Below are 17,107 nucleotides of genomic sequence, written 5' to 3' on the forward strand. Positions count from 1 at the left end.
CAGGGTTCTTCCATGTATACAACCTTCTATCATGATTCTTAAACCAAGTGTTAGCTATGATTAAGTTGTGCTCTGTGCAAAATTCTATCAGGCGGCTTCCTCTTTCATTTCTTAGCCCCAATCCATATTCACCTACTACGTTTCCTTCTCTCCCTTTTCCTACACTCAAATTCCAGTCACCCAATGCATTTTATGTTACAATAATCAATGCCACTTTTAACAAATATACATGACCCTCCATGACTGGATGTAATTCTAGAAAATGATGAAGAAAGATTGAAGTCTGCAAGTTTTGTGACTGACATTGCATCTTTAGGCAGCCAGTGTTCAGTTATACACACTACAGAAACGTTTTTTAGCTCATCAGTACATAAAATTTCAACTTCACTTAATTTGTTTAGCAATGATTGGACATTTTGATGAATCAGCATGAAATAAAGGGTTTGTTAGGCTTTGGCATATTGTTAGACTTTGGCATATTTAATTGATCACTTACCTTTACCTTGTCAATAAAAAATCATTCAGGTGTGCTGGAAGTACTGCTTTTCTTTTCCCGACTGCACCTATTCTTCTATTATCATCTGCAGCAGCATTTTCTTCTGTGTCTGGCTCCCCTGGTAGTTGTTCAGCTGCTGCACCTGCTGTTGATAATGTTGCTGCTGGTGTTAGAGCTGGGTCTGCAATTGGTAGAGCTGTTACTGCATTCATTGTGCCTGAATATTGGAGGCACCTAGTTCCTTCTTTTGTTGTTGATGTTGGTGAGTGAGGTCTTGCTGGCGTTGTTTCCTTCGAATATTTGGGGGGCCAATCCAGGATGATTTTACTTTTGAGTGTTTGATGCCTCTTGGTGATAATTTCTTCAATTTTTCTGACGAGCAGTTTTTTCCCCATGTTGTTAACGTGCAGTCCATGTAATGTGTGGAATCTGCGCCCAATATTATTAACATTTACGAGTTCTACATTTCTGAAATGTTTGCAAAGTAATGAAATTTGTTGGTTGGCATTGATTATTTCTTTATTTACGCATGACCAAGATGTTAAGTCATGCCGATGTCTGAGTAAGATCCTCACAATATCAGAATGGACTGACAGTACTTATGATCATATGTAATTCTGCATGGAGCATGGAGTATGGAGCATGCAAGGAGCATGGAACATGGGGGTGTAGGTTACTAGCCCTGCGAGAGGGATGCAGGCCTGATTTCCCCACTCTGCTCTTCACCTTTCAGGCAATCCAGGTTCTCATTTGTTTACTATCATGGATGACTGCCATGTTGTAGTGTCTACACTCTGATACCAGCAGTTTCCTGAACAGGCCTGGGCAGGATGTGTTTGATTTCACACAACAAATAACTTGTGTAGCATGTTTTTGTGTAAGATGACAAACTCATTGCACAAATGGGAATTAAACTTGATGGATCACAGTTATTATTTGCCCTGACCTCGGCTTAGTACTGGGTTGCTAAGTTGCAATAAGGCTTCAGCTTTACTGTAGACAGCAGGGACTGTTGAAGGTAGGTGTCAGGTTAAATTATAGCAGTTACCTAGCAGAAAATCGATCAGGAAGCAGGAGCTCAAAAGTGGACTGTTGCTTCCATCCTTAATATGGGCAGTCTGGCACAGTACAACAAACAATATTATGTAGGGACTTTGTAAATACTGGTTATTGACATGCTACATAATAAGCAACTACATCAGCTTTCAGAAAACGCAGAAACAAAATTACTGGTGATAATGACTCCTCTGCCCGACAATTGTCTTCTTTCGTCTTCATCATCATCTTTTTCTTGGCCTTACCCCATATGTTCATGGGGTTGACATGTTATTCTTGATTTGATAACGTCCATGTATGAAGGCAGTCAGATGCTCTCACTATGCTCACCCTTCCTGTAACTGCTCCTTCTCCCTGGGACAGAATTTGTATTACATATTTGTCTGTGTCTAGAGCTCTAACTTGTTAAAGGGTGAGATTGTTTTTGAAATGTTTGCAAATCATGAAACTCAGGTGGGACTTGGGAATCAGCCCAGTATTTATCTATTGCAAGGTGGAAAACTGCCTAAAAGCCACATCCAGGCTGACAGCATACTGGCCCTCCTAGTTAATTTGCTGGGCGTGCCTCCCCCAGTCCTGGAGCAGCAAGTTAATGCATGGCCATCTGGATGGGCCCATGACATAACTACGAGGGTAATCCCAAAAGTAAGGTCTCCTATTTTTTATAGGTACATAGACCTGTTTATTTCTACAATGGTTTACATTGTAGAAACATTTAGCTATTTTTTGACATAATCACCATTTCTGTCGATGCATTTTTGTAGACACTGTGGCAGTTTTTGGATGCCCATGTCATACCAGCTCGCTACCATGCTGTTCAGAAAGTTATGTGAAATGATTCCTGCATCTATTACATCTGTATTTTGCAAAACCACTGTGAAGTGCACGACAGTGGGCACATTCCTTTGTACCGGTTATTAGGGCTTGACTTATGGAGTGCAGGAAGAATTACTGTTTAAATGCCTCTGTGCATGCTGTAATTAATCTAATCTTGTTCTCATGATTATTATGGGAGCAATATGTAGGGGGTTGTAGCATATTTCTAGAGTCATCATTTAAAGTCAGTTCTTGAAACTTTGTGATTAGGCTAGTCTGTCAGTTCTCTTCCATTGGCATCTTTGCGGCACTCTCCCATGAGTCAAATAAACCTGAGATCATTCATGCTACCTCCATTGTATACGTACAACATCCGCTGTTAGTCCTATTTGCTTTGGGTTTGGTATACTGGAGCAATATTCTAGGATGTGTCTTGCAAGTGTTTTGTTCACAATCTCCTTTGTAAACTGATTGCATTTCCCCAGTATTCTACCAGTAAAACAAAGTCTGCCACCTATTTTATGTGTGACTGAGCCTATGTGATCATTCTGTTTCACTGTTACACCAAACTATTTGTGTGAGTTGACAGATTCCAGCTGCAACTAATTGATACTGTAGTCATAGAATACCATGTTTTTTGTTACCTGAAGTTCACAATTTTACATTTCTGAACATTTCATCAAGATTAGACTGAATACTTGTGCACTTTTCTCAAACAGTACTTCATTATAAAAGTATGAAGTTACTATTAATATTATTTACATACATTTATGTATATGATCAATTTCTGAAACTGTGAACAGTATTAAAAACTATCAGTCTGATGTACTAATTGGCATAGATTCAACAAATTAGTCTTGTTTTTCTTTTCTCTTGTTAGCTACTTATAACTCATGTGAAAGGCACTTAATTTAAGTAATTTACAGTAAACTGATAATATGTGATCTGTCACAGATTTGCTACATGAAAAGCCATGGAGATGGGGCAGCTTATAAATAAGGAAGCTCAACAGCTCTGCCTGGCTGATTTTGCAGTTACTGTAGCATCAGGCTGTTGTAGTGTGGTTGTTAACATGAGAGGTATAGTGATTTCGGTGCAGGCTCTGCCAGGTTTGCTAGTATCATCAAAACTCTAAAAGTCTTTGATATGTATGTCTTTTTCAGAATTAGCCTCATTTGTGAATCTGTAAAAATCATACGTTAAGCTGAGCAGTGAGTAGTAGTTATAAATAATAAAGTTCATTTGGTGATAGGAATGGTTCTATGGAATTTTGTTGGAATTTCTATGAATTAATGGTGCAGTTTTGTTAGATGGACTTGAATATAAACTTCAGTATTCAGTGGCCACATTTTCCATATCTTATCATGTATTTGCTTATATCAAGTCAATGCTCCCAGCTTTTTAACAAATGTGCTTATCCATGTATAGTGGAATAAACCCTGTGTAGATTGTACATCAATTCAAGTGTCACCTAAATCATTTAAGCTGGTCCAGATATGTACTGAACTTTATGAACTTTTTGGCTAGTCAGTGCTAATTTTAGGAACAGATAATTATGACAGTGCATGTGTACTGGTAGATGATGTGGGAGAATTTGTCTGTTCTGCTGGGCCATGGTAAAGTAGTGATTATAGGAGCAGTAGATATTCAGTTTCTCTGACTCATTTCCTAATCCAGGTAGTCAAGTTGTATTTGGACTCTGAAAACTTTAGCTCGACTGGATGAGTCACTTACCACATATGAGATTATGGAATGGCTGTAAGCAAAGTACATTATTTCTTTAATTTTTATATCACCTATAACAGAGAAATATAAAGGTTTGCTTAGGCACTTCTGTGGTAGGCTCCTCCTAAATTATGAAATAGAGAAATGATGTACTCTACACATCACAGTCAGCCTTAATGTGGCACAAAAAGGACTGAGGCATTCAGCCAGTCAGCTATCCAGTGATATAAAGAATTTCATAACACTTACTTGAATCATATCTTCTTGGTAACTCTTTCTGTTCCACAGCAGAATTTTTGAATGTGTAATAACAACATAATGAGTGGTTCTGTCTGTGTGTGTGTGTGTGTGTGTGTGTGTGTGTGTGAGAGAGAGAGAGAGAGAGAGAGAGAGAGAGAGAGAGAGAGAGATTAAGTATAAATTAATGTATTAAAAAGAGTAATAATAATAATCTTAAGGCAATTGTGTAAGCATGGTAAGTATGTTGCCATGTCTTTCACTGAAAAACCTACTAAAATGATGGCAGGAAAAGACAGATTGCTACTTGTAAACTGTAGAGATGGCACATTAAGCTGCAGATAGGCACAATTAACAAACATACACACATAAGCTTCCAACCACAGGCTTCATCAGAAAAGAAAAGAGAAGCACACACCATTCATTCACAAAGCAAATCCATCTCATACACACATGACCACCAACTTTAACAGCTTGGACCAGAATGCCAATGGCCATTGGCATTCTGGTCTGAGCTGCTGGAGTTTGTGGCCATGTGTGTATGATGTGTGCTTGCTTGAGTGAATGAATGGTGTGTGTTTCTCTTTCTTCTTCTGGCAAAGTCTGTGGCTGAAACTTTATGTGTGTCATTTAATTGTGCCTGCCTGCAACTTAATGTGTCATCATTACAGTAGGTAGCAATATATCTTTTTCTACATTGTTGATATTGCTACCTGGAATTTCCATTGTTTCATTTTACTAAAATTATGGAACTGACTCATTTCATAAAATATGTAGAGATTGCAATCCTGATCTATGGAACATGAAAATAATCAACAAACTAATTCTCCTTCTTCCAACAGGTTTGGACCTCGGTTCCCTGCCACTGTAAAATGTTATGACAGAGGAATAAGGAAAAAAGTCATGTCTATTGCCAAAGAGATGGGCATCGCTGAGATCATGAAAGAAGGAGTATACACTGCACAAGGTGGTCCTGCATTTGAGACTGTTGCAGAAACACGCTGCCTCAAGGCACTGGGTACTGATGCAGTTGGTAAGAAGTGTACTACAAATTTTATTTAGTTTCCAGATTTGTGAAAAGTACAAACAAAACATTTTTATTCAGTTTAGAGATGTTCAGCCCTTGTGACCTTCAGAGTAGTCCTCTCCTCTACCTGCACACTTGCCTCACAAGTTTCCACATTGCTATGCAGATCGAAAAAGTATTCTTCTTTGTGTCATCAGCAGTCTTGAAATGGCATCCTTTCAGCACTTAATTTTGGAAGCAAGAAAAGTTTATGTATTTTTATAGTCTCTATTGGTTGTTATAGAAAGAGAAGAAGAAGCAGATGAACATGAGATGGGAGATAACACTCTGATGTGAGAAGAATTTAACAGAGCACTGAAATATCCAAGTTGAAAGAAGGCACCTGGAGTAGATCACATTCTCTCAGCATGATTGAGATCCTGAGCCAGCCATGACAAAACTGTCCTACCTGCTATGCAAGGTTTGAGACAGGTGGAGTACCCTCAGACATAAAGAAGAATGCAATTATTGCAATTCTATACAAGACAGGTGCTGACAAGTGTAAATATTTCAAAAACATCAGTTTAATAAGTCATAGTTGCAAAATATTGGCTCTAAATATTTGCAGAAGAATGGAAAAACTGGAAGAAGCCAATCTTGGTGAAGACCAGCTTGGGCTCTGGGAAAATTTAAGCACACACAAGGCAGGCCAACTCTATTACTTATTATAGAAGACAAGTTGAAGAAACGTAACCCTACATTTATAGGATTTGTAGATTTAGAGAAAGCTTTTGACAGTGTTGGCTGCAATACACTCTATGAAAAGTATGCAGGTGACAGGGATGAGATACAAGAAACAAAATGTTATCCACAACTCATACAGAAAGCAGGCTGCAGTTATAAGAGCCAAAGGGCACAAAAATCAGTGGTTGAGAAGGGACTGAGACAGTGTTACAGTCTGTCAGTGATGTTACTTTATCTGTACACTGATCAAAAAGTGAATGAAAACAAGGAGAAATCATGAAAGGGGATTAAAGTTCAGGAGGAAGACTTTGTGGTTTGCCACTTACATTGTAGATCTGTCAGAGATGGCAAAAGAGTTGGAAGACCATTTAAACACAATAGACTTTCTTGGAAAGAGGTTATGAGATGAACATCAGTGAAAGTAAAACAAGGGATATGGATTCAAGTCGAATTAAATCAGGTGATGAGGAAATCAGATTAGGAAATGAGATACTAAGTTTAGTACATGGCTAGTTAACTGATGATGGCTGAACTAGAGAGGATATAAAAATTCAGGCTGGGAATAGGAAAAAAAATCTTTTCTGAAGGTACTTGTCTGAAATCTAGCCTAGTACGAAGTGAAACTAGCATAACAAACAATATGGAAAAGAATAAAAAAGAAGCCTATGAAATGTGATGCTACAGAAGAATGCTGAAGATTGGTTGGTAACTCAAATAACTAATGAGATGGCACTGAATTAAACTGGTGAGAAAAGACATGGTACAACTTGACTTAAATAAGGAATTGGCTGATGGCACACATCCTGAGCTGAGGAATCAAGGAATCATCAGTTTGGTAATGGAAAGAAGTGTGTGTGTGTGTGGGCTGGGGGATTGTAGAGACAGAGCAAGACTTGACTACAGTAAAGTAAAATGGATCTAGGTTGTGATAGTCATGCAGGGAATAAGGGGCTCATACAGAATAGACCAGCATGGAGAGCTGCAACCGATTAGTCTTTCAACGGGATATCACAACAACAACAACAACAATGGTTGTTGAGGGTGTGAGAGTTCTCAGGTATTTCAGAAAGTACATCTTCCATAGTTTCCACTGATTTCATTTTTTATTTAGTCTGACATGATCAGTTTTGAGGCTGTAGCTTCAGTATCAAATGCTGATAATCATCATATACTGTTTAATCTTCTAAGAGGCCACAGAATATGTTAATGAAGGCCTAAATTACTCATGCTCAATGAAACAATACTGTACCATATTAATATATCATATACAAGGTTTGCTCAGCAAGTAATGCACCACACATTTTTCTTACCCGAAAACAATGTTATGAATGCAAAACATTATGTGTGTATTATGGTTGTCTCCTGAGTGAGCGTGCCAAGTTTCCATCACTTCCGACAGATAGCGTAGCTGCAGGACAGTTTCAAAATGGTGTTTGTAGGTGATGTATGTTACAAGCAATGTGCCGTCATTGAATTTCTCACTATATAGAAAAAAACTGTAGGGAATATTCACAAACGGTTGTGCAAAGTCTATGGAGCATCTGCTGTTGACAGAATTACAGTTAGTCACTGGACACGAATGGTGAAGTCATCAGAAGGCAGTTCGGCGGAGCTCCACGATTTGCAGCAGTCGAGGAGACTATCTATCCATGGGGGTGTCACACCTGATGTACCTAATCTAGCCCTCTCAGACTTCCACTTACTTGGGCCATTAAAGGATGTCATTTGTGGAAGACATTTTGGACTGATGAGGTGGTGGTTCACACAGTAAAGCACTGGCTCCACTACCAGGACAAGGATTGGTACCAGCAGGGCATACATGCCCTTGTTTTGCGCTGGAGGAAGGCCATAGAATGGAATGGAGATTACGTGGAAAAATAGGGTGTGTAAATAAAACACCATTCTTTCGTATGTGTAATTCCCATTATGATCAATGAAGAATTGTTGAACAAAAAAATGTGGTGCATTACTTTCTGGGCAGCCCTCGTAATATGCAAGAGATGCTTCACATAATTTTACTTATTTTTATTGTTTAATATTTTTAGTGTGATCTGATGCATTTGACATATAATGTATTGGCAATATATGATTTGGTTTCAGTAAGTGTGGGTAATTTTGACCTCCATCTCAATATTTTGTGGTGTCTTTACAATTGTTAATGCAGTATGATGCTGGTGACCATTTTATGATGAGGCCTTATCCTCTAAAATGTTTATGACAGAATAAATAAATTAAGAAAACTGTAGTTCTGGAATATTTATTTCCCGAAATGTTACTTATTAGCTGTTTATACACCAGTTATTAGGGCTTTTCTTTGGAGTACTTCAGGACTCAAAACATTAACATTCTCATTCACTAATCATCAATTAAGGTGCCCTGGTGTGCCACTGAAGTTATATCTCATCTTAAATGCACCACCATGCCTTATCCTGCCTCTCTCACCAGAATTTTTATCCCTCCTGCTACTCAATAATGAAATTGTCCCCAAATTCTCTCTTACTTCCAGCCATAGTCAACAAGATTCCACTTCATCCAACCCTTCAGTTTACCTCCCCCCTATATGTTTCCCCTCATTAACTGACAGTTGCTTCCTGCATGTGTTGCAGGGCTACATTATCATACTCTTCATTCCACCTCCATCGTGGCATGATTATTTTTGTGCTCCATCAGCATCACTATTATATCATCAACAACATCATCATTATTGATTGTATTTTATCTACTGTGTAAAAATATATAAAAAGTTTTCAAAATAATGAAATTTGTTCACTTTTGTTACAATTCCTTGGGACCCATCCACCTTACAGCAGCAGTACATGCAAGTGGTAATTATGATGTACCCGCAGTGGAAATCTCTCATGACAACATTCCATCTATGAATTGCCAAAGTTATGATTCTCTACAGAAGTCAAAGGGTCAGCACTAGCCTCGTGTTTAGTATAGATGATATCATAGATTGTTGTACTGTTGTGTAGAGTGAGTGCAGGTTGCCAGATCTTGTAGTACTATGGTGAAATGAGTACTGGGATGAGGCAGTGGTTCTGTTTCACTGCCAAGAAAGATTTTTTAAGGATGCTGTGTATGTTTATTAACTGAAAGCACCAAAATTTCTTCACAATATACTTTGGCAAAGCCAGTTATCTGCAGTTTGCAACATCCGGTGGCTAATAGTAACACACTATGATAATAACAAAACTTTCTGATTATGTCATATTTTACTAGTGTGCACATTATAATGGCCAATCTTGAAATGCCTTCTGACTAACATTACTGCAATCGAGAAGGCCCAAAAGTTGTGGTGCATTATTTTTGTTTGTAACTAGTTGTCATCATTTTATTGACTCTTTTGATTTCCAAAATGAACTACAAATTAACTTTAAAATAATCATAAAGGTACCAGTAAAAGTTTTCTTCCATGTATATTTTGAGTTGGTGGCAACACACTTTACATTTAAAATTATTAACCTTGCCTTAACACATTTCATGTGACAAGTAGCTCTCTTCCGTGCTAGTGGCCTGTTGTCCCACTCTGTTTCTATCTATAATAACTAGTAGCATCATTACTCCGTCTGTACCTAAAGCTCCTTCTACATGAGTGACTTTGTCTCAACTGACAACTTGTGGCAAGTGCTTGTACTGTAGTGCCCATGGTGAATTATTTATGTAATGAGACTCATTTTTGATGAGTGTTCATGTTTGTTTATAAGCCAGTGCCCAAAACCACATGTATTCTGAGTGATGTGTACTGTATGTTTGGCACCAAAATGGTGATAGTGTAGTCATGAAGGACTGACCTTACGAAATTTGAAATATAGTAACAGCATTAAGGAACTAGCAAAATTCATAGCAGATGTTCTTCAGAATGGTTATATGGTAAGTTCTCCACAAGTCAAGAACTGAAACATTATGAAAAATGGCCTGAAAGCACATCAAAACATCAACATTTATTTATTTACTTGACAAAATACAGTATGTATTATACATAAAATATCAAACAATATATGTTTATGTCTTGTTTTCTTCCTAAATAGCAAATAACATTCAAAACTGTTTTTCTCCTTCACAAATAAAGATAATAGGATGATACAATAGCACAAATCTATTACTGTACCATGAGTGAGGTAGTTGTGATAAACTTACCCTCCAGTGTCAGTAGCAGATGATGCCATTGTTGCCTGTTTCTGTGCTTACACAATCTTCAGCATAATGAGAATTTTAATACTCTACACTCAGCACAACCAATTGCTTACCGATGACACAGTCCCACAAGTAGATGATTTTGACAAGAAAAGTCTCTTGTGTAAAACTGGATTCACTCATCACAATCTGTCATTTTGACTCACCTCTGCCAGGGAATGGCTTGGTAATACTGCATAACTGTTTCTCAGAGGTCAGCTTTGTCTGATAAATCAAAATTAATGTAACTGTTTGAATGGTGTGTATGTCTTGGCTGAATGTGCCACGACATGGCAGTCGGTTACTATCACTTGACTATCACCAAGAAGCATGCCACATTAATTAAAAAATGAGTTTGATAGTAGGCCTGAAAAATCAATTAAAATAATGCTTGCATAATAGTGCATTGAAAAGAAAATAGCACAAATTAACAGCAGAGTGGCAATCCTTTGTAATGAAAAACTTTAAATAAATTGAAACATTTGTCTGTGCCCAGAGACTCATATGCAAAGGTAAAAACAGCTAGTATGTTTTTACACAACCCCTGGAGGGATTACACTGCTCAATTATTTGATTTGATTTTCATTTATTTTTTCCCTTGTTTTACATCTTTTTTGAGTTGGTATCTGAGTGAAGCAAATAGAATCTATCATTTTTCTACGTTAATAATAAACGGAGAATTTAAGGGACTTTAACAGCCGGGAACACAGGCACTAATATACAAATATTTTGTTAAATGCAGTTACAAAAAGATTCTGAGAAATATTAAATAAAAACCATATCTATTACTTGTACTGTTTAATCACCCTAAGATTGCACTCACAACTTTATATGTTTTCTAACCTGTTAAGCTCAGTGGTTATAAATATGTTGTGGGCATCCATGCATACTCTTGGAGGTATAGACATCAATGACGGTATATTATCGTGAAATACACACATCTAATGAGTTGTCATTAATTTTGAGTATTTTTTTTTTTTTTTTACTGAGAGAATCATTAACACAGTTTTAGGTGATTTCAATATAAACTCTCAGGTGCTTGAAGCAAATTAGCATTATCACTGAATATTATTAAATACTATTACAAAAAACATAAATTGTATATGTGTAATATCATTTGAAACTTAATTACATGGACACAGCACCTCATTCTTCTGTGCTTACTCCTATACAGTCCCTACTGTTTCATGTATTCTTCACACAAATAAACAAATAACATTGTGATGTGATTAGAAATGTCATGATGCAACTGTATAGTGTAGGGCTCATAAAATCTTCCCTTAGTTTTAGTCAGTTAGATATCGGTTCAGTATTTATTTCTGCAGGCATGAGCACGGTGCACGAGGTAGTGACAGCGCATCACTGCGGGCTGACGGTGTTCGGGATGAGCCTCATCACCAACCGGTGTGCACTCAGCTACGACCAGGAGGATGAGGTGACCCACGAGGCGGTCCTCGAAGTCAGCAGCTCCCGCGCCAAACTCCTCCAGCAGCTCATCTGCAGGCTGGTGCCCCTCGTGCTCCAAGAGTAGTGCTGCTACAGCCACTCCACACTTTACAGCTTCCATTCCAACTATGTTATTTGTTAATCTAATTGTGTTATTGTTGTGATATGCCAGTGTCTTTTATACACATATACCAGTGAGTTTATTAAACTACTTTTCATTTTTACCCTCTCACCTCTCAGGTTCCTCCAAAGTTGTCTCCTGTTTTTGCAAGGAATGTGGTGTTGGCTGGCGAGTTTTCATCACAGACAAATGTAATATCAGGAGTGGCCCACTGAAGTATGATAGGGCTGTTCCTGTTCCTGCACATGTAAACAATGAGTCAGATAGGGTGGACAGCAAACTGAGACTGTTTCCCGATGATGCTATTGAGTATGGAAAAATACTGTTGTTGCAAGATTGTAGGAGGGGATTCCGGATGACTTGGACAGAATTTTTATTTGCTGCAATAAATGGCAGCTAATTTTTGAGAAAATTTCTTGTTGAGATGGCAGTTAGCTTTAAATGTAGATGATTATAAGTTGATGTGATTGGTTAGGAGAAATTTTCCTATAATGCTCAAATATGGTATTAAAACATTCCTGTGATGCTAAAATACAGCATTAAAAGTTCCCCACTTGACCTACTGACACTGATTGTGTATCTATGGCGTGAAACATAATTAATAGATATGGTCAGTAATGGAGACCTTTGGCCAACTACTGTTTATTTGAAGATTCCTAAAAAAGTGTAGCAAGTCTAAAAAGTAAACCCCTGTACTGAACCTGTTCAAGTGTACTGCTCAAGTGTCCGCTGCTCCAATGATGTTGGATTAAAAGAAGTTATCAAAGAAATTCATATGTGTGCTTCCAGATTTGTTACCAGTCTGTTTGATCAACACAAGAGTGTTACAGAAATGCTCCATGAGCTCAGATGGAAATTCTTGCAGAAAGAAGATGATGTATCTGAAAAATGATGTTCAGGAAGGTATTTTCCACCAAGTGTAAAACTATGCCACCCCTTTGCACGTCCACCTCAGTTAAGAAAAGTTAGGGAGATTAGGATTTGTACTGAGATATACAGGCAATCAGTTTGTCTCACTCTATTTCTGGGAGGAAAAGGGAAGAGAGTGACTAGCAGTGGTGTGAAGTACACATTGTACAATGGCTTGTGGAGTATGTATGTAGATGTAGATATTCAAACAAAAAATGAATCTTCAATCTGCAGAGGAATGCGTGTTATTTTGAAACTTACTGGCAGATTAAAACTGTGTGCCTGACTGGATTTGAATGCAGAAGCTTGCTGTTAATGGCACATTCTTTTACCAATGGAGATATTCAGATTCTCAGCTCAGCTTCATAACTTCAGTTTTCGGAACTCCACAGAAGATCAACCTAATTTTCTGACTCCTGGAAGATATGATATCATGGAGAGCTTTTCCCCCCATCTTCTGACTGGTTTGATACAGCTATCTAAATTATTCTCTTGTATCAACTCTACATCTCAGAGTAGTTATTCAAGCAAACATCTTCAGTATATTGGATACATTTTAATCTCTTTCTACCCATACAAATTTTGCCCTCTGCGGTTCCCTCTAGTACACTGGAAGTTATTCCATGAGGTCTTAACTCCTGCATCTTTCTGTAACCTCACCTTACAGATGCTTCAGTTCTCATCTTTTCCAGTCCTTGTGGCTTATTCACATCCTAAGGGTTATTCTAAGAATGAATTTCTCACTTAGTACTGAGATGTGTAGGATCAAGATGTGAAACTGTAACTGCAAGGGTATGATTGCAAGGCACACTTGAATAGTTCAGCTGATAAGCACTTTTGTCACAAAAGGAAACGTTCCCAGTTCTATTTCAAACAAAAGTTTTTGTAGAACAATTGAATTCTCCCAGTATCATACCAATGAACAGAAGTCTACCACCTGCCTCAGTTATATCTGAGCCTATGTGATCATTCTGTTTGATATAGGCCTACTCTCAAATTGTTAGACCACAATATTTGTAGGAGTTGATGGACTCCAAATGTGACTCAGTGATATTATGTTACAGCATTGTTGCATTTTTTGAGGGCACCATTTTACAATCTGAACATTTAAAGCAACTTGTTGGTTTCGACTAGAGATTGAAATCTTGTCAGGCATTCAGTCTTCTCCCCTTCCACATACCCTAACATGTGGTATTATGCTAAGTACTCTCTGCCATGCTCTTGACAATAGTTTGCTGAATATGTATGTAGATGTGCAGCTGACACAATATTTTTGCAGACTTTTTTTTTTTTTTTTTTGATAGTGTTTGATTATAGGTAACTGCATCATTTGCAAACAGGGTTAGTCCCAAGTCATTGATATACATCATGAACAACAAGAGTCCCAACACACTTCAACTTGTTTTTTTAAAGAAAGGTACCCATGCCACCACTGCTTTCCTCTTTGCACACACACACACACACACACAAATGCATGCATGCACAAGCATAGCACTAACACTGCTGTTTTCGCTGCTGCTGTCTTTATAGTCTCCCTTTTATTTTTTAACTACTGATTGGTACTGTTTCTTTTCTTATATCCTCTTGTTCATTTGAAGTTCTGATATCATTCCACACATGGTATCTGATGTTATACCATCTCTGTGCAGCCTCTTTCAACCAGACACTATTTGAGTCTATCTAGAAATGCAAACATTTTATTCTGCCCAGTGACATCTCGTTTAATTTTAGCGAGGATGAGTTCACTGGCACTAATGTGGTTGTCGTACCATGGAAGACATATAATGTTTCTGTGGTTTGCATCTTTTCACAAATTCTAAAAGTTCAGCTTGTTGCATGGTCTGTTCAGAGTTACATTCAATCACACCAGAATTTCATATTTTGTTCTCGCAGTTAGTTTCTTACAAGGAATAGTGCAGGGCGTTATCCATTATGCTACAAGAACACTAACCAAAACGAAATTTGGTAATGACTGAAGCAGTGTTTAAATGCATCAGCACTCGTTTCTTAATACTAAGGCACAATTTTATTTTATTCGGAATTAAATATAGCACAGACCTGAAAGACCTTCAACAACAATTTCTTGTCATCACAATCATTGTTCCATGTCATGTTATCGTCTTTCCATGTAAGAGTTCACTCATAACTTATGTTAACTCTTGTTTAATAAATACATATTAATTATTTTCTCCAGATTTACTGCTGGTATCTCATGAAGAAACAACACTTTCACACCACAGCATCTCCATGTTTCCTTAATACCTCCCTTTCTGAAAGCCTTTCCTACCTGCAGGCAGTTTTCCTTGAAGAAATGGAAGAAAGGCTAGTCTTTCTGCCCCAAAGCAAACTACTTTCATTATGAGTGAAAAAACACACAACAATGGTGTAATAGTCTACAATACTAGCTATCGGCTGATACACCTTCATCAGGTACAAAGACAATAACATAATAAAAGAAAGTCTGTGGTGCTGTGAAATTTTGTTGGTTCAAAGATTTTAAACTATTGTATCTACAGAGTTTCAGACAATAGATGAATGTAATGTAACTTACCTTAATGGACATCCAGATCTTCATTCAGTACAATCCTGGATTTTGTGTACGCAGCCGGGAGCAATCGGTTTTTGCCATAGCCGGGTGCACGCAAGTATATCTTTCAGAGATAGTAAGAGAGTCTCACAAGAAAGCTTTTCGCCGCCTAATCGCAAGTTGTGATAATACAGGTATTAAAATGTGTATAGTTCGTCTCTGTCTCCCACTCAACCCTCTCTTTTAATAGATGATTTAAGAGATTTCCATAAGCGCTCGATATTCCGCGTATGGACTGATGTTCCAAAGAGATATACTGCACCGTATGCCTGATAAATTTGAGATCGAATCCTTCTTCAAACTATTGTTAAGACTACCACCCATCAGTAATTACTTTCGTTCCTGGGAAGACGATGTGCTTACTAAGGGACACTTACGTTCATTTATAAAATACTTCCCAGACTCGCTTTCAAAGCCTCCAAACGCTCATATGTGTTTAATTTCGTTTTTAACAAGTTCTTTCCTGTACCTGCGTACTTGCGATTTGTGACATGCGATGCATCTACTTCTTCAGTGATCTTGTTTTCACCACCTATAGCAACACTATCATTTGTCAGATTCACATAACACGCCTCAGAACATAAAACATAGAAATCGCAAACAGTAGACCTGTTTTTAGATAATCCAGTTTCTGAAGTAGTGGTTTCTAACACACAGGTTGGTCCATTGATAATGACAGGGCCAAATATCTCACGAAATAAGCGTCAAACGAAAAAAACTAGCTTGAAGGGGGAAACCAGATGGCGCTATGGTTGGCCCGCTAGATGGCGCTGCCATAGTTCAAACGGATATCAACTGCATTTTTTAAAAATAGGAACCCCCATTTTTTATTACATATTGAGTAATACGTAAAGAAATATGAATGTTTTAGTTGGAGCACTTTTTCCGCTTTGTGATACATGGTGCAGTAATAGTCAAAACGTATAAGTACGTGGTATCACGTAACATTCCGCCAGTGCGGACGGTATTTGCTTCGTGATACATTACCCGTGTTAAAATGGACCGTTTACCAATTATGGAAAAGGTCGATATCGTGTTGATGTATTGCTATTTCTTTTGTTTTGTGAGCTTTCAGATCTGATGATTGTGGCTAAATTATTGAAACTAGTCATCACTTTGTACAAAAAAAAAAAAAAAATGTTAAATGCCACTAAAACAATCTATAGAAAAATTATGAAAATTTTAGAAAATTTTTAAAATTTTTATAATTTTACACTTCCTTATCTGCTTACGATCACTTTCTCAAATGGTTCAAATGGCTCTGAGCACTATGGGACTTAACTGCTGAGGTCAACCGTCCCCTAGAACTTAGAACTACTTAAACCTTACCAACCTAAGGACATCGCACACATTCATGCCCGAGGCAGGATTCGAACCTGCGACCGTAGCGGTCGCGCGTTTCCAGACTATAGCGCCTAGAACCGCTCGGCCGATCACTTTCTCCTGTTGTGACAGTGTTAGATTCATTCAGTACAGTTGCTATCGTGAAGTGAAGGTAGTAAATGTGTCTTGCTGTTTGTGTACTTCACACACGACCAGAATCTCTTTGGATTTTCTGCCAGATATCGAGACAGAGTTTCGTTGTGGCAACTATTAAAAGCACCCCTTATGTCCATCTTTTCAGCGATGGTTGCGGCACTCGGCTGTTCGACACAGGATGGTAAATAAAACACGTTTTAGCCATCTAGTTTCCAAGCTTATATTGTTTGTCTGACAATTTCGGCCGTTTGCTTACGCCATCTTCAGGCCCCTGACCGACGCGTAGGAAGATTCTACCTCGGTTCTGGT

At 37.9% G+C, this 17,107-nt stretch overlaps 1 protein-coding gene across 1 annotated transcript in view; it reads left to right on the plus strand.

The window, feature by feature from the left end:
* LOC126175126 (purine nucleoside phosphorylase-like) overlaps positions 1-13,789 on the plus strand; it is a 123,641-nt gene extending 109,852 nt beyond the window's left edge. The window contains exons 5-6 of the mRNA XM_049921679.1: positions 5,173-5,363; positions 11,582-13,789. Of these exons, the coding sequence (XP_049777636.1) occupies positions 5,173-5,363; positions 11,582-11,787 (397 nt within the window). The 3' untranslated portion in view covers positions 11,788-13,789. The remainder of the gene's footprint in view (positions 1-5,172; positions 5,364-11,581) is intronic.
* Positions 13,790-17,107: the final 3,318 nt, after the last annotated feature.

The sequence above is a fragment of the Schistocerca cancellata genome, chromosome 3 (assembly GCF_023864275.1).
Source record: "Schistocerca cancellata isolate TAMUIC-IGC-003103 chromosome 3, iqSchCanc2.1, whole genome shotgun sequence".
In the NCBI taxonomy this organism is placed as follows: Eukaryota; Metazoa; Arthropoda; class Insecta; order Orthoptera; family Acrididae; genus Schistocerca; species Schistocerca cancellata.